General features: G+C 36.1%; 1 protein-coding gene across 3 annotated transcripts in view; it reads left to right on the forward strand.

Annotated features, from left to right (window-relative positions):
• Positions 1–18,306, forward strand: part of TOP1 (DNA topoisomerase I) — a 62,597-nt gene that overhangs the window by 29,405 nt on the left and 14,886 nt on the right. The window contains exons 3-11 of one of the 3 annotated variants that reach the window (XM_070941699.1): positions 824–920; positions 4,956–5,091; positions 6,675–6,733; positions 7,519–7,596; positions 8,177–8,252; positions 8,744–8,844; positions 12,856–12,971; positions 14,964–15,085; positions 15,783–15,905. In XM_070941699.1, coding sequence (XP_070797800.1) covers positions 824–920; positions 4,956–5,091; positions 6,675–6,733; positions 7,519–7,596; positions 8,177–8,252; positions 8,744–8,844; positions 12,856–12,971; positions 14,964–15,085; positions 15,783–15,905 — 908 coding nt within the window. Of the gene's footprint in view, positions 1–823; positions 921–4,955; positions 5,092–6,674; positions 6,734–7,518; positions 7,597–8,176; positions 8,253–8,743; positions 8,845–12,855; positions 12,972–14,126; positions 14,868–14,963; positions 15,086–15,782; positions 15,906–18,306 lie in introns of those variants that run through there. The other 2 variants (XM_070941700.1, XM_070941701.1) reach the window with 2 other exon arrangements.

An 18,306-nucleotide genomic window follows, 5' to 3' on the forward strand; every position in this document is an offset into this window, starting at 1 on the left:
AAAAAGAAATATTGGTCAAAGGGATGTTAGTAATAACAGAGATACGTAATAATTCTCCAATCCCCAGCACTTAAAGTGAAGCTGGCTTTATCACTTTTGACTTTCCAAAGGACCCTTGAATGTCTTGAGGGTCCTTTGGAAAATCAAAAGAAATGAAACCAGCTTCACTTTTGCCAAGCAGAAAAGGCCTGCCACCTAGAGCCTAGCAAATGTAGCTCTCTAGCCTATGAAACCCATAGCATGTTTTCTCTACTATTTCTGGAGGGACAGGCAGATACAATTGAAGAGAAGCAGTTCCTCAGATAACTGATCCCATGCTATGTAGGATTTTAAAACTCACAACCAGCATCTTGAATTGACCTGGAAACAGACTGGTAATTCAGTCTATTGTCCCTATTCAGAAGAAAAAAATGCTGACTTACACACTACTAGGTGTAGCCAGAGCGAAAGAGACAGTTTTGCCACAGTTGAAGATTGGACAAGGCATATCTAAGTGCCAAGCTATTATTGATTTTATAGATTAAGGGCTGTACTTTAATTGTACCTAGAACTGAATTGGGAACCAGTGCAGGACCCTTGGTGTTACATGTTCCCAGTTAATACATTGCATTTTGGACAAGTTTTAATTTCTAGTCTTTTCAATTTTAAGTCTTTTTTGTCCCATGAAGACCCTTACAATCTCTAGCCACCAAGACAACATTGACAACATGTGTCTCAGAGCCTGGGGTGACAATGTATAATTAATAACATCATAGAAATTTAGACAACTGCTTTATTTCCTTATTTTATTTCTTAATTCCTTTCTTTGCTGTTCTGTTCACAGATTCGCACAAACATAAAGATAAACACAAAGACCGAGAACATCGACACAAAGAGCACAAGAAGGATAAAGACAGAGAAAAATCCAAGTACAGTAATAGGTAAGGTCAAGTGCTTTTATGATCTGAGCATGCAAAACCTCAGCTTTCAAAATCTTGAATAAATTTAGATTATTTCAATCTGATTGTTACTACAGAGATGAATTTGGACAGTTTGTCTAAGTTTAGTTCATCTTTTATTAACATTATCATTATTCTAAAGGGCTTGATTCTTTTGGGTGGATTTAAAGACCCGTGTCGGTAGGCAAGTTATACTTGAGATAGCCTGAGGGGTGTAAAATAATTACATGTTCTGTAGTAATAAAGCCCTGTTCCTGTGTTCTGTTTGCCATAGTAACTAATCAAATGGAAAGCCTGTAAACATGAAATGATAGTATTAAATGATTCATACTAACACAGTATATCTTGAAGTAAGCCATCTTGACAGACCTGTGATACTGCTACATATTTATACAGGTCTATAAAAAAGCTGACCATTTAAAATGTTACGCATAATTGATCTTGTCACAACGTAAAATGATATTTAAATAGGAAACCCTTAAGGCTACAAAAATACATTTTAATATGATTATTTATTTTTTTAAAAAAATGATAAAAATTAATACTAATGTAAGAAAGAAAAAGAAGGCAAACTACGATTTAAAAAATTGAAGAAAAATAGAAAAGGAAAAAGATGCAAAGAAATGACTTCAATATGCACAATGGTTATAAATGCAATTATATTTTAATCTCTCTCTAAATTTGCATCATAGTACCCTTCTTTCTACGACTTCTGACTCCAGTCTCATGTAGAATTTTCAAAGATACAGTCAGTCCTCATTTACTGACTGCAGCTGGGATTGGCAACTCTGTTACAGTCAGGGTGGATAAAAATCAATGATTTTTTTTTTAAAAAAATAAAATCTGATTTTTTTTTTATTTAAATCGTATTTTTTTGATTTTTATCGTATTTTTTTTATTTTTATCGGATTTATTTTAATAAACTTTTGGGGTAAAAATCTATCGTAAGATAGTTTTCTATTTAAAATACATAAATAATTTAGTTTATTCAGCATGAAATGGAGCTTAGTTATGTAGCATGAGGCTGTATATTCTGCAACACTGGGACTATCGGTGAGTCAACAGTGGATCAAAGGAGTAGCAGAGATGACAGTTGCTCTTTAAAAATTATGATTTAAATCGAGTTGATTTAAATCAAGCCTTTTTACTAGTGATTTAAATCAACTCGATTTAAATCAAATCCACCCTGGTTACAGTGTTAAGTGCAGCACCATGTGACTGCACCAACTGATAACAGCTGCCGTCGGTCAAGCAATGTCGACTGACGACCCCGAGGGGGAGAGCCTTCTCTGTGGGGGCACCCGCCCTCTGGAACGAGCTACCCCCAGGAATACGACTGATCCCCGACCTCCGTACTTTCCGCCGAGCTTTGAAGACTTTCTTATTTCAGCAAGCCAGGCTTAAAATTTTAATGGGTTATTTTATGGGTAAAGGGTTTTAAAATTTGGGGAAGCCAAACTGATCTAATTCTGTTTTAACTTATTTTAATTTTTATATTGTATGTATTTTAATCTTGGCTGTTCACCGCCCTGAGTCCTTCAGGAGAAGGGCGGTATACAAATTTAATAAATCTAATCTAATCTAACATCAGTTCTGGCTGCAGTTAAGCGATTCAGCATGGGTCGTTAAGCACAATGTCACATGATTGTGACTTGCAACTTCCTGCCAACTTCCCCATTGACATGCTTGCTGCAAGCTGGCTATGAAGTTCACAAATGACAATCTCATAACTGCAGGGATACTGCAATGGCTGCAACTTTGAAGATGGGTCATATTGTAAGCTTGAATAGTCACTGAACGAGTAGTTGATGAGCGAGGACTATCTGTACTTGATTTTGGTCTCTAGACATTATGTCGAATTTTGAAGTTTACAATATTGTTAGATTATTTGGGCCACTAAAGATATAGTATATTGCTAATTATATATTGGGCACTCTTATATGTTCCTCTACCAATCATACGTAATTAGACTTTGGGACTGGTCAACCTATATACAGTACAACTAATATTCCAGAAATCATAACCAATAACTTTATAGGTAGCCCCAACATATTTAGAGGGCATCTGGTAAGTAAGATTTGGCCTCCTTTCTGTTCAATGTTTTATGGAAGAGGAAATTTCAGAATATAATTGGAAAGAGCTTGAATGATAATTAGGCTTAAAAGTAAGCCATATAGCCTTCATGGCATTCTTGATTTGTTTTCATTTTTAAATCACAATTTGAAAAGAAAATATATCTTTGGCAAAGGCATTAAAGTAATATATATCTTTTTTCCATAATCCCTAAAGCTCAATAGAAATAATTACTTTTGGAAGAAATACCTATATGTCCATTTATAAATTACTGTGTGTGTGTGTATTAATTTTTTATTACAGAATAAATATATGACAATAAATATTCAGAGTACTTGCCTTCCTGTGAATCAATACATAGGGTGCCTTTTGGAGCAGAAATGTGGGAATCTTTAGATTTCATTTTTATTTAAGCTGTGTGCTTTCATAAATCAGAGGGGGAACATAGCTTACTGATTTGTGCTCTCCACTATTGCATTTATTTCAGAATACCGTATTAAGACTTCTGTTAAAAACTACAGAAGCAAAATTTGTCTTTCATAGAATATGAAATATGTTTTTAATATAGTTTAGTTATAACAATGTTAGATAATACAGTATTTCCTCACAGTCAACATGTTTTTATGTAATTCTTTAAATCACCGGTTGTTTTAGTTTTTGGGGTTTTTTTTTCAAAACATTGCTTAGCATTTGCTTTGATTGTGAGTAATTGAATATTTGTTGGAGTCAGGCTAATCCAGGGCTGTCAAACTCCCGGCCCACGGGCCGGATGCGTCACGTGCTGACCACACCCACACCCAGTTTAGCAAAGGGGGGAGGAGTCCTGATACGTCACATGACTCTGCTGTGACAATGTGAATTTGATACCCTGAGCTAATCACTGTTCTAAAAAAGAATAACTCAAAAGGAGGCAAACTTTTTAAAATACAAGTTTGTGCTTATGATGTTTCTGCTTTCTCCATGAGGTCATAATATATTGATATAAGTGACTGATAACAGCTGAACATTATACAACATTTTTTTTCTTTTCAGTGAAATTTGCTTTTGGGCAGGCTATCCAACTGCTTAGACTTGGTTTTTTCTGGATCTTAATTTAACCATTATATTTCCATGGCTGGGAAAGCATAGTCAGTTTAACTATGAATTGGAATGTAATACTTACTAGATTTTTCTTAGTTTGTCTTCTCCATAAGCATAATTTGTACAAATTGAAGATATGTATTTCTGCTACTAAAATTATGTATGAAAGATAAAAAAATAAAAGGGAAAATAAAAAGCTGCAGAAGTATAAAGTATCCTAAAAGAATCAGCAGGATTTAAGTAGCATCTAAACAACTTTAAAAATTAGTGGAAATTCTATTTTTTGGGGGGGGCGGGGGTCGTCTTAGTAAAATAGTTACTGAGAGAATTCCTCTGGAGAAAAGACTCTCTCTGCACATATTTACTGGGTTTCCCTGGCGAGTAATTAAAGATGTGTTACTGAAATGTTTGTGCCTCCATTTTTTCTTTAAAGAGAAAGTATTGAGTAATTTAAAGAAACTGAGTCGCACATGTAGTGTTATAATTGCATTGTTTTCTTTACGTTTACATGCTCCTCACTGAGCTGGGATTATACCATTGAGAATTCCAGTTAGTGTTGTATTGAAAATCATTTGAATTGAGATACATTAAACAAAGCACACATAAGCCTGCAATTATGTCAGAGAAATGCAGTTACTTGTGAATTTTATTGATTTTTCTTAAGCAAATTGGCTTTACTGTTGCTAGAAAAGAAATATAATGTTTAAGTTAATGACAATGTATTCCTTCCTCTATCAGTACAATCATTTCAATACATTTTTGAAAGCTTGACTTTAGATGCTGATAAGTCTATTTGAATACTGATAATGTGTCATTTTTTTCAGTTGCCTCTTCTTTGACTGAAACTATTCTTAAATCTTACAGTGAACACAAAGAGTTTTCAGAGAAAAAACATAAAGAGAAGGAGAAAACCAAACATAAAGATGGTAGTTCAGAAAAACATGAGAAACACAAAGACAAACACAAAGATAGAGAGAAGGAGAAGCGAAAGGAAGAAAAGGTACAGTACTATGATGGGGATATTACTTCTTTGGAATGTACTTTTGTCAGGGATAAAACTACTCTCTGTTTTCAGTTTCTAAGTTATCTGATCTGCAGCTCTGGATGCCAAGAAAAAGTTAAATTCCTGAGGATAAGAAAATTAAAAATTTTGTACAACATCATTGAAGTTGAATATTTTGCTTGTTTGTTTAAAATATCAAAAGGGGGGGAGAAAATAGATAATTATGATAAAAATACATTGTCAAAGAAAAGAAAAAATACATAGAAAGTACCTTTTAAAAAGGTGAAAAAATGGAACAAAGAAAAAAAATAATTTTACCAATAAATACAATTCTATTTATTTACATCTAATGTGATTATTCAAGTACATCTGTATTTTTAATACAATCATATAATTATCATGCTTATTTTACCTGCTGCATTTTGTATGAATAAGCACCATATTTCATTACATTTCTTCATAAAAAGTCTACGTCAGTAGGCAATCTGCTCATAATTGCCAAGTGCAACTACCCTGTTTCCCTGAAAATAAGACCTCCCCGGATAATAAGCCCAATCAGGTTTTTGAGTGCCTGCGCTAAAATAAGCCCTCCCCTGAAAATAAGCCCTCCCCGAAAATATTTAACCGCATGCGCAGCCTGTCTCCACCATTTCCTCTGGTTGCTTGCCACGCAAACAACACGAGGTGAGGAGGTGAGGCTGGAGGGGGAGAAGGAAGGGGGGAACATGCCCCATGCACCCCACACACCCTTACCTAACGGACGCTCCCGCAACCCTAGCCACCACGCCCCTTCTGTCACGCTAATGGTGTAGAACAGGGAGGCGATGGGACATCCGGTTGCAGTGGTATGGCAGGGCTGATGGCATGGTGTAGAGTCCTGGGAAGCACGTGCAAGTCCTCGGGGATGGACAGCTGAGAAGCGCCTGTCAGCAGCAGCCATGAGGTGACCACGCTTGTCGCTTCCTGCACCTCAAAAATAATAAGACCTCCCTGAAAATAAGGCCAAGCGCTTATTTCGGGGGAGTCAAAATAAAATAAGACCCTGTCTTATTTTCGGGGAAACACAGGTATATTCAGTCCATTAAGTGAAAGGGGCCAAACATTTACCTTTCCAAAACTGCAATATTTGTCGTTTGGCCATAGTAAGGCCATGGAGAATCCAAATGTATTATCTAGTTGTCAAATTCCAAATGCTGCATATGTAGTTGAAGAGAATATTTTTGTCTGAAAAATTTAACTTTTGTCTCACCGATTACATTAATGTCATCCACTACTTTCTCCCAAAACGTAGTAAGCTTAGAACATTGTAAAAACATGTGTTTTATTGTCACAAACCTAAGACATTTAAAAATAAAAACAAGCATTTACATTGTACTTGAATGTCTTAAATTTATTAAAATAAATGCCATAGAAAATAGAAAAAATGCAATTTTTGGGATTAGTCTCACAGATCAAAAAGTTTCTCAGCACATGAAGGTTCAAAAGCTTCTGGTGCAAGGTCTTTTGTCGTCCCATGGGGAAAAAAATCTGATGTCATTTTTTAAAAGTGTAATGACCCAGTTCTCACTTATGTCTTTTAGAGTAAATCATCATCTGGTGAAATGAAAATAAAGAAAGAAAAAGAAAATGGCTTCTCCAGGTAGGCAAGTAACAACTTTGCATGAACATGTTTTCTAAATTTTTGTTCTTGTCTGAAAAGAATAAAATTTGTTTCAACAAAAAATTCTGCTCTATATTATCTGCAAATTAGCACAGTGTTTCACATTGGGTAACAGGCACACCCCTACTTGTATGCTAAATTGGGATATAGCCTATTATATCCTGAATCAGGGCCTGAGAAAGCTGAAAAATAGCAAAGAACCAATGAAAAGACTTGTTCTAAAAAGTATTGAAACAGTGTATCAGATTACCTGAGCTCTGTGCAATGGGGTGAGCTCCCATTACTTGCCCCAGCTCCTGCCCCCACCTAGCAGTTCGAAAACATGCAAATGCAAGTGCATTAATACATAGCATTTCAATGGGAAGGTAACAGCATTCTGTGCGCCTTTGGTGTATAGCCATGCTGGCCACGTGACCACGAAAATTGTCTTCAGACAACACTGGCTCTTGGCCAAGAAACAGATAAGCAGCCGTGTCCTAGAGTCGGACACGACTGACAGGGAAACATTTACCTTTTGCTTTTGCTCGGAGGCTTATGTTTTATTGTTGAGGGTTTTTATTCTCTTGTTCTTTGTCATGAAATTCTTGCAGGAATTTATGTTTCCATTTTAACATTGAATATTGGAAGTGCTTCATTCCAGAGTAGATAGGAATGCAACGATAATGAGTCAGTTCTTGTTGCAGGTAAACTTAGTGAGCAAGGTCAGCTTCCAGATGATGTTTTAATGATTATTTTTTGTAAACATGTGTTCCTTCCATATATAGCCCACCATGTATAAAGGAAGAAATAGATGATGATGGCTATTATAAAGAAGATTACAAGAGACCTCGAGAGGATGATGAGTGAGTGTTAAATTCAGCTGTCTTCCCAGTTCTGAACCTTGATCACTGAGCTAATTAGCTATATCTCTTTTGATAAGATCAGAACAGAAATTTATATCTGGACTACAATTCAGAGTATATCAGAGAGTTTTCCAGTTGTTGCATTATCATATTATTTTGCAGAAGTTCTCTAGAATAAAGTTGACCAATATAAGCAGCAGTGAGGGGTAGTAATCTGAATCAAACACTAAAGCATGAAATGTATGCTGTTTCACAGATGTAGCATAGATAGATACTTCATATTTATTGTTAGATGCTGGGATAATTTCTATAGTCTTGAAAAAGGCATCTAAAACAACCAATTATTAAACCAACAGTTTAATGACAACCTTATTTTAAGAATGTTTACTTCTCAGAGCTGTTTGCTGAGATGGACAGCCATACAAATTGAAGGAAGATAGATGGATGATTGGACGGACAGAGAGACAAAAAAGTAACCTTTTGAAATGGAGGCAGGGTAATTTTTTCAAGCACTAATATTCAAATAGAACTGATGGGGTTAAAAAGAAATGAATTATTTGCAATTGTTTTGCAATTTCAGTATTGACTACAAACCTAAGAAGATTAAAACTGAAGATGTAAAAAAATCAAAAAAACGAAAACAGGAAGATGAAGAGGTATTTTTTTACATTTTATTTTATCTTATGGACTGCCAACAATTTATGACAGTGGATCAGTGTTAATCCCAGCATAGATTTAAATGTTGGCCAATATATATAGTAAGAACCCTATATTTAGCTTGAACTATGGAGGTAATTAAATTTGTAGATGATGCAATATGAATATAGCATATTTACTTTGTACACTATCTCTTTTATTTATACATATAGCAGATAGGGCTTACAGAAAATCAAATTTTAATTTGAGCAGTGTTGATAATGTTGCTCAGACCTATTATATCCACTTAAAAATAATTATTCATAATAATCTTGACATTAATTTTGATGAAACTTTCTCAAAGTCCCAGTGTATAAAACAGTTGAAATACTTGCATGCTAAACTTCCTTTTCTATTAAGAATATTTCAGATGGATCTCATTTTACACTAATTTTTAAAATGTAACAGAATCTTGTGTTACCGTGGTACATTTTCATTTATCTCTTTTTAGGAGATTAAACCGAAGAAAATAAAGAGCAAAGATAAGAAGCCCCCAGAAGGAGAAATGAAAAAGAAAAAAACAAAAAAAGAAGAGGAACAAAAATGGAAATGGTAACACCTACATGTATTTGTATATACATGTCCATCATGTAAATTTCTTTCTTTCATATTGATCAATATTATGCACAGCATAGAAAAGAAGTAAGAAATAATAATCCAACAAAACAAACAGACTAGAAAAAGGAAAGGAAATATAGCTAACTTTCTTTAATACTATTTACCTTACATTTCTATCCTTGCAAACTACCTTTGTTTCCAATAACATTGTTAAAGACCAGTTTGTATGCATTTGTTACTCCTATATATCTTTACCAGTATAAAGTAACCAAATAAATATGCCATCACATATCTAGGGAACTCTCTCAGGAACATGGGAGAGAATCATTGGCCAGGTGGCTGGGCCTAGGATTCAAGTGTCTACAGCCTGACTTTATAAACATTGCTGTTGCTTGTCCTAATATGTACAATGACTTTTTGGGGTCCAGAGCACTGTCTTGATAACTCACAACATTGTCATTTTCTCCCTCCTTCTCTCTTTCTCTGTCTTTTGAAGCTGCAAAGCTATTCCGCTTCCCTTTCATTCTCTGTCTTCCTTTCATAGGACTTGTCTTTCATCTTTAAGGCTATGAGCTCATTAATGGCTTCTCTAAAGAGCCTGTTATTAGCCTCAATCCCAGTTATGAAGTTTGGAGAACTAGAAGCTGTCTCAGTGAGATGAAATTAGTATGATATTCCCCATCATTTTATGAAATCCCTTTATTTTTTGATTTACAGAATGTTGGTCTTTAAAACAATACAACCAGCCCCATCCCTAACTATAACTGAACTATTAGAAACTAAGAGCATTAGCTGGTTAAGAATACTTAGCTTATTTATCATCTGATTAAATTAAGGATAAAAAACTAAATTTGCATACCATCCATTTTTATATACTGAATATATAATGTGTATTTGTTCTTTTTCATTTTATTTCCTGTTACAAAATAACTTTAGAGTTTGCTTTTTAGTTGTTTCAGCTAACAAGCTCTGAGTGTTTAGAAATAAAATTCCCCAATGAGAGGATTATCAAATGATAAACAAGTGATAACTTTAAAGAGATTATTTAAACATATTTTAGAATATAAAACTATCGGTTTAGTTTTCATTAAGAGGTTTTTTTTAAATTTCAAAAATAATAGCAACTCAAGAATAATGTATTGGCATTATATTCACATACCTTGTAGTTCTTCATTCACACTCACCACACACATTGTCATGTAACTTACTGAACTTTAAATATATGCTCCCATTTTCAGTTCTGAGAGCTAGATTGTGCCTAGTATTGGTATGCTTAGAACGTTAAGATATGGTTATAAAGATGGAGGGGGGTATAAAGAACCTGATCAGTCATGGTTGGTTGTGATTAGTGGTGAAATTCTCCACGGATTGCTACCAGTTTGCTGCATGCGCGGTGCGTGACAAACTCATACTGTGCACGCATGCGCGGTGCGCACCAATGCGTGCTTTGCGTGGAAAAAGGAGGCTTAACAAGGTAAGTAGAACAGCGAGGGGGGAACAGCTGTGCTGTGCGATTTAGATTCTCTTTCTAGCAAATATAAATGGCGCGGCACAGTTGATCATCGGAAATACCAGTTCGGATGAACCAGTAACTTTTTTTTTTACTACCGGTTCACCTAAACCAGTAGCTTTTATCACTATCAGTTTTCCCGAACTGGTGCGAACCGGTAGCATTTCACCCCGGTTGTGATTCCATGGAATAAAATGGAACAGACCCCTGATCCCTTACTGTGGACTAATAAGGAAAGCATTCTTTGTTGCCTTGTTTTCTGTCTGTTCCATTTTATTGCTGCTTTTTGAGATGCAGTCTTATGTGATTGTTTTATAGTGGTTATTTTTGCTTTGTCTGAAGCTAATATATAATAATTTTATGTTTAATGGATGCTTGGGATATATACATTTGTAGATGAGAAATAATCTAAGCAGTATCTTTGTTTCTTTCTAGAGCTGTGGCTTTTTTCTTGTGTTTTGTGACCATTATCCTATCCTATATCATAATTGCTATTCTTTATTGAAATGCAGGCATTATGATTAGTGCTGCAATTGTTCGTATTTCCTGCCTGCTAGTGTGCTCTATACAGTAGCTAATTTTAATGCAGAATGTTTGTTTCTGGTGCATTTGTTAGTCTGGGCTTTTCTAGTTACATCAACACACTTAGGGCTGTTTCACATAATGTGCTTTTTGCAAGCAAAATGCCCAGTGCCTCTAAAATATGTCACCAAATTCCAGTGGCAAAACAACTGAGAAATGACAGGATATTTTCTATCTTTTGTGGGCAAGGGAGAGAGATGGGAAGGCAAGAGGGTAAAAATGATCTTTTTCGCATCACACCCAATGAAAAATGAACCTCTCACCAAATCAAAAACACCTGAGACTTTTTAGTCCCACATCCTTCACTGATGTCAATAGTGCTGTTTGCTCCAACAGCCCCAAATAAAAGGATTTTAAAGGAATGCATCTCCTGGCTTGCACACCATGATCCGGCCAAAATAAAGACCTTTACATACTATTTATTTCAATGGGCAAACCCCTCCCCCAAGATGAATTTCTCTGTGTCATGCTTTGCATAACATATTGCTATTATTAACATTTTAAATGATCTTTGAAATCTGTTTCTGTAATAAACCATGAGACAACGGGCATCTGAATATACACTTGTGCAACATTTAGAGCTTCCTATAGCCTAGGTGAAGGCATTCACATATATAAGATATTCTGAAATTATACTGTGATCCTATTGGATAGATGCTGTACTAGATAAATTAATGTTCATTAATAGAATTCTGTTGGGCCCATTTTTAAAAATTAGTGCATTACTTTTATACATGTTCTAATGTGATCTAAAACTGATTCTCAGTTTCATTCTTGGCGTATAAATTCAGAAACTTGGTCTTGAAATTCCTTGGTCAGACATCAAAGTATGTAACCCATTACCCTTTTTATATACTTTTCAAAAATTGTAATTTGGGGTAATTCATCGGATGTTTCCTGAAAGGTTTCACTTTACATTTTAATGCAGAAATACAGTAAATTTATATTAATATGGGATTTTATATTAATATGAATTATATGTTACTTATAGGTTTGTAAGTTTTAAGTGCTATTTTATGTAATTTAGGAGTATTAGCAAGAATGAATTCAGCTTTGTTCTATTATCCTTATTTACCTGTTTTGTATTTTCATATAGTAGTGGTCATTGATTTATTGCCTATTATCTTAAAAATTCTTTATTTTATAAAATACCTTCACTATAAGTAATTTTAACATTTGTACAGAAAAATAGTTACTGTATTTTTCAGAATATAAGACACTTTTCCCTCCCAAAAGAGGCTGAAAATTTGGGTGTGTCATATACTCCAACTATAGCTTTTTCAAAGCTTTTTTTTTCCAGCCCTAACAAGGCGCTAGATCCCTCTGACTCTCAGCTGTGCTTTAGAAGCTTTTTTTCAGCGAAGCGATCTTCCATGCTTTGCCTGCTCCCTGAGACTCTTAGCTGTGCTTTAGAAGTTTTTTTCAGCCCTAACGAGGTGCTAGCGAGTGAAGCAATCTCCGTGCTTTGCCTGCTTTTCTCATTGCTTGTCTCCAAAGATCAGTTGTGCTTTAGAAGCTGTTTTTTATCCCCAAGCAGGGGATAAAAAGCACGCGCACGCACTCAAAACCAGCAAACCAATGTGCTGACGCTAACCAGACTAAGGACGCTAGCCAGATGAATATCTGGTAGGCAGATTTTTTTTTCCTATTTTCCTCCCCAAAAGCTAAGCTGTGTCTTATACTCCTAAAAATACGGTAATGATATGACATAAAGGCAAATCAAGAAATTAAGTGAAGAACATTATTAGATATATTTTTAGGCACAACAGAACAATGAAAGACTCTGATCCAATTCACCAATTTAGATATTCAGATAGAATGCTGTGATACTGCTTTGTACATTCTGGATTTATGTGCAGTAGCTGGATGGATACTAGCCTTACTTATTTTCCATTTCTTCCTCTGTTTTAAAGGTGGGAAGAAGAACGCTATCCTGAAGGTATTAAATGGAAATTCTTGGAGCACAAGGGTCCTGTGTTTGCTCCCCCATATGAACCGTTGCCTGAAAATGTCAAATTCTACTATGATGGTAAGTTATAAAAACTGGTGCTTTCTAGAAGAGCAGAATTAACAGCTGTTTAGTATCCTAAAGCTGAGTTTTCATGGGCAGAAATGGTAATGGTTTTGCTTGCAACTGATCAGTATTTATCTGGATTTTATAATAGTAAGGAAAGGGGCCAAAATTGCATTATGGGTTATGTTGTTTTGGGGCTTAAATAGGTACACTACAGAAGAAAACATGGATACCAGGATTGTAAGTTCTATGATGCTCATACATACTTCAGCCTACTAAATTGGTGGCACAGTGGTTAAAGTGCAGCATTGCAGGCAAACTCTGCCCACAGCCTGGAATTTGATCCTGAGGGGCTCAAGGTTGACTCATCCTTCCATCCTTCTGAGATTGGTAAAATGAGGACCCAGATTGTTGAGGGTAGTATGCAAAATAATGCTTCTGTATTGTAAACTATCAAGAGAGTGCTATAAAGCACTATAAGATGATATATAAGCTTAAATGCTATTGTTATTCTATTACTATTGTTAAATTAATTTATATATCAAGTTACTGTGGGTAGGGAGGAAAGAAATAGTTGAATGTCTTTTGCATTTTGTTTACTTTCCATTTGCTTGAATTATGGATGTGGGCACATGCACCTACGACACCCCCCCCCCCGCTCCCTCCGCTTTTGGCATGTGACGGCAAAAAGGTTAGCCATCACTGAGATATACTGTATATTAGTGCAACAATTGCATACCCTTTTAGGTATGGAAGAAGCTGCCTTTCCACATATCTATGATTTCCTGTTGAGCTTCTATTATATTCTTGAGTGAAGGGGAAATGGGTCAGTAGCAAATTGCTGAAATGTGAAGAAGTCAGCCCTTTAACAACACGTTCTTCGCTGGTGAATTTGGAAATACCAATATTCTTCTGTTTGACACACCCTTAGTCCAGTGTGATGCTCTAAAATAGTTATGAATCTGCAGCCCATTTCTTACTCCCAAGTTTTTCTGGAATGAAAGCATTCCGATAATCCAGAATAGGAAAAACTGATAAATTTCCTCATGTTGGATTGTATCTTTTATTATTTATTTTTTATTTATTGCATCTATATGATGCCCATCTCACTATACAAAGTGGCTGGACCGCTTACAATGCATTAAAATAATAAATATAAAAAGATTAAAATTAACAAGGATTAGAAAAAATTAAGAACCAAGAACACAAGTGGTATCAAGCAGTTAAAAGTGCAAGTGGGAAGTTTGTACTTTCAACCTTGCAAGATTCTGTTAATGTAGCTTTACAATAAAGTAGAATTAGTTCATCTATTTGTGTCTCTTGTCTAGCTTACCTGGGAGAGCTGACATCAATCTTGCAAATCTGAAAATACAAACTTTCCACTGCCACTTTTAACTAATTGATTTGTTATGGCGGGTCCATCCTAAGTTTCTTTCTCTGATTGTTAACCCACTGGGGGGCTCCTGCCTCTCTCATCTGATTGTTTCCTAAGCAGCATCTCTTCTCCTCTGCCCCAAGGTCATCCACACATTCCATTACAGTTATCTTCTCTAAAACAAAGGAAGACCGCCTTCTCTAAAACAAAGGAAGGTTGAAGATTGATAATTATCCAGTACTTTGAATTCTACTTTCAACTAGCCTCCAATGCCACCTTTCTGGCTTTCATCAAGCCAGCGAGGCAGTGATGCAACTAATCTCACAAAGAATTCTGTGCACTTCAAATCAATCCCAGACCATCTCACAAGATGTTTTTTCTGCTTCTCAGCTGGACTTGACTAACTAGTGACCCATTCTGAGGTCACACCGACCACTATAGAATTGGGATTAAAACTGAAGACATTTGTCATTTTCCTTTGAAACAAAATAGCTTGTTTACAGGGTGGTTATTCTGCTTGCACTGTTTATCTGCTGGTAAGTGTGCCTCTGGATCTTTTCTAAGAGTAGCTGGAAAGTTGAATATCTTTAGAATGTTGCCTTGTTATTTCATGCCTACTTTTCTTTGTGCAGGTAAAGTCATGAAACTCAGTCCCAAAGCAGAAGAGGTTGCAACTTTCTTTGCAAAAATGCTTGATCATGAGTACACTACAAAGGATATCTTCAGGAAAAACTTCTTTAAAGACTGGAGAAAGGTATGAACAGCTTTTTATAGAAAGATAGTTTGTGGTGGGCTTCTTCGTCCTTTTAAAAATATGAACATTTACAGATGTCTCCTCCTTGGTAGATCAAAAATTCTCTCTAATGCAGGGGTCCCCAATCCCCGGGCCACAGCCCACTAACGGACTTTGAGCCATTGGAAACAGGGCCACGGAAGTGGCAGGTGAGCATGTGCGTGCGCATCCCCACTTCCGCAAGCAGCAGGCATACGCACGCACACTTCATTTTGCCCAGCGCTCACGCAGAACTGTCCCCTCCCCCCCCACCCGCTGGTCCACAAAGCCGGAAAGGTTGGGGAACCCTGCTCTAGTAGAGCCTTAAAGCATTGGATCCAGCTTCATTTATATGTTTATAAAACTTAAATTTATGAAAGCTTAAACCCTGGTTTCACGTGTCTTTTAGTAGTTCAATTTAGAAGGAATCTAGGTGCTTGTTACTGACAGCGAATTTGTTTCTTGTTAGCTTTCTTAAAAAGTCTTGGCTATTAAAATTAACATGATTTCTAGAAATTTCCAAAGAGATGATGGTTTTTATTATTATATGCCTACTCCTACTTTGACATTCAAGTTGGAGTTTAGTTCATGGAGGAAAGACAGGATATAAATATAATAAACAACTACATTCTTTTATTTATCTCATTTAACTAATAATACTTCTATTTTCTTCTTGCAGGAAATGACTTCAGAAGAGAAGGGAACCATCACCAGCCTCAGCAAATGTGACTTTGGTCATATGAGTCAGTATTTCAAGGCTCAAACAGAAGCTAGAAAGCAAATGACCAAGGACGAAAAGCAGGTATCTTTACTTAGGATTAGGCTCTAAAAATAGAAGTCATAATTGGAATGCTCTCCAGCTACACTGCATGTTCTAGTATGTCAGATTTTACAAGTGTCTTTATTTGCACTAGTTCTTAGTGGGGTTGCACACACCAGATAAAAATCATACACAATTTGGGGGTCCTCCTAGACCCACAGGTTTTGTTTAAGGAATAGATGGTAATTATGGCCCCAAAGGCTTTTGTACATATTGGTCTTGTGACTTGTTTCGGACCAGGAAACATTTCATTGCTTATGCCTTACTGTAATGCACTGTATATGGAGCTGTTCTTAAAAACCACTTGGTTAGAACGTGGTGGAATACCATAATAGGCCTATGTTACATTATGATTCCATGAATTGCCCGGCATTCAATAAGTTTCTGGATACACTTGAAAGTGCTTTTTTATCACTTAAAAAGCCATTCATGTCATTGGTCCGGGTTATTTGTAAGACTACCTTTCCCCAATTGTTTCTGCACAGCCCATTAGACCTGGAACAGTGGTGGGTTGCTACTGGTTCGCCCCAATTCAGGCAAATCGGTAGTAGCGGCGGCGGGAAGCTCCACCCCCCCGATGTTATCAAATACGCTCTGCGCATGCGCAGAAGTGGCATGCACAAACTAGTAGTAAAGGTAACCATGTTTCCCCAAAATAAGACCCTGTCTTATATTTTTTGAATCCCGAAATAAGCGCATGGCCTTATTTTCAGGGAGGTCTTATTATTTTGGGGCGCGTGGATCAAGATGGGGCTCCTCTTGCTGTCTTACCTGATTTCCAGCTCTCTGTTTAAATATTTTCAGGGAGGGCTTATTTTTAGGGAGAGGCTTATTTTAGCGCATGCGCTCAAAAGCCTGATTGGGCTTATTATCAGGGGATGTCTTATTTTCGGGGAAACAGGGTAAGTGAAACCCACCACTGACCTGGAAGGGTACAAATTCTTTTAGACCATCTGTTAAGCGGTGCCATCTAGAAAGACCCAGGAGATAGGCTTCCTCAGCATCATCTGCTCTTTGGAATAACATATCCCCTGAGATTCATTCATTTATTTTTATTTATTTTATTTAATTTGTCAAACATGTACAAGAAAACAGGTATAAGTATAAACATGGACATGAACACAGGTAATGAGTACAAATAAATGGGGACAGTAGGACAGGGAAAGTAGGCACACTGGTGAGCTTATGCACGCTCCCTTACAGATCTCTTAGGAATGGGGTGAGGTCCACGGTAGACAGTTTAAGGTTAAAGTTTTGGGGGTTTGAGGATGTAACAACAGAGTCAGGTAGTACATTCCAGGCATTGACCACTCTTGCTGAAGTCGTATTTTCTGCAATCGAGTTTGGCCCTGATCTTGTGGACATTTCATGAAGATCTGGGTGTTTCCCCAGGTGTAGAGCCTGTCGGTTGAATAAGCCCATCATTGTAGTTTTGTCTGACATGATTGATTATGTGTTTATCCTCATGTGCTAGTGCACTGTTACCTTGATGTTTTTTAGTATTTATCTTTTTGTTCTGTTCATTTTTATCCAGTATTTGCTGTCCAGAATTATGGTTACAAGACAGGCACTACATAAACTGATACTTTAAAAAATTAAAGCAAAATCCTTTCATTCTCTTTCTAACATGATCACAGAAAGGAAGGGATATGGCAAAGTGGAATACAAAGGGAAAATATATCAGCCTAAACTGCCATCTTGTAACACCCATTATTTGATATCTCTGAATTAGGTCATTGTCTTACATTCCTATTTATTTCTCTTTTTTAAAAAACCTCTGAAATAGCTGGTTCTATATTATATATAAAAGGATAAGCCCTTCTTGCAGATTGACGATTGAATCATATATTATCTTGTTAGGAATAAAAGGGATGCTAAGGAGGATTAAGGATAAAGATATGGGTCTTTTACCTGTAGTTTGAACATTTTTTCAGAACCACCTGTAATACACTATACAGAGCACTTCTTGTTTTGAGCAAGGAAACCTGAAACTTTCTGGGGAGAGTGAGGAAAATTTATCTTAGATGATACTAAATTTATGTTCATTCAGGTTTAGCCCTAGATTAGTATATGAGGGCACACTATGAGCTACTTATCTGAATAAAACCCACTGAAATAAATGGAATTCACTTATTAGTAGATCTGTATGCAATTTCCTGAGGTAAGTGTACATACTATGGTTATAAAGCACTCAAATGATCTTGCTGATCAACTTTCAAGCCCTTTCTATGATGTATAGACCAAATGGCATTATTGTACTGCACATGCACTAAGAATCCTGTGCCTGGGAATCTGCTAAACAAGTTAATTTATTTGATCTGAATAATTGATATAGCAGCTTTGAATATGTTATAATTTTTTATTTTTGTGTGCATGTGTTCCT

This window comes from Pituophis catenifer, unplaced genomic scaffold, assembly GCF_029215685.1.
Source record: "Pituophis catenifer annectens isolate HBS135680 unplaced genomic scaffold, rPitCat1.0.hap2 SCAF_3, whole genome shotgun sequence".
Taxonomy (NCBI): Eukaryota; Metazoa; Chordata; class Lepidosauria; order Squamata; family Colubridae; genus Pituophis; species Pituophis catenifer.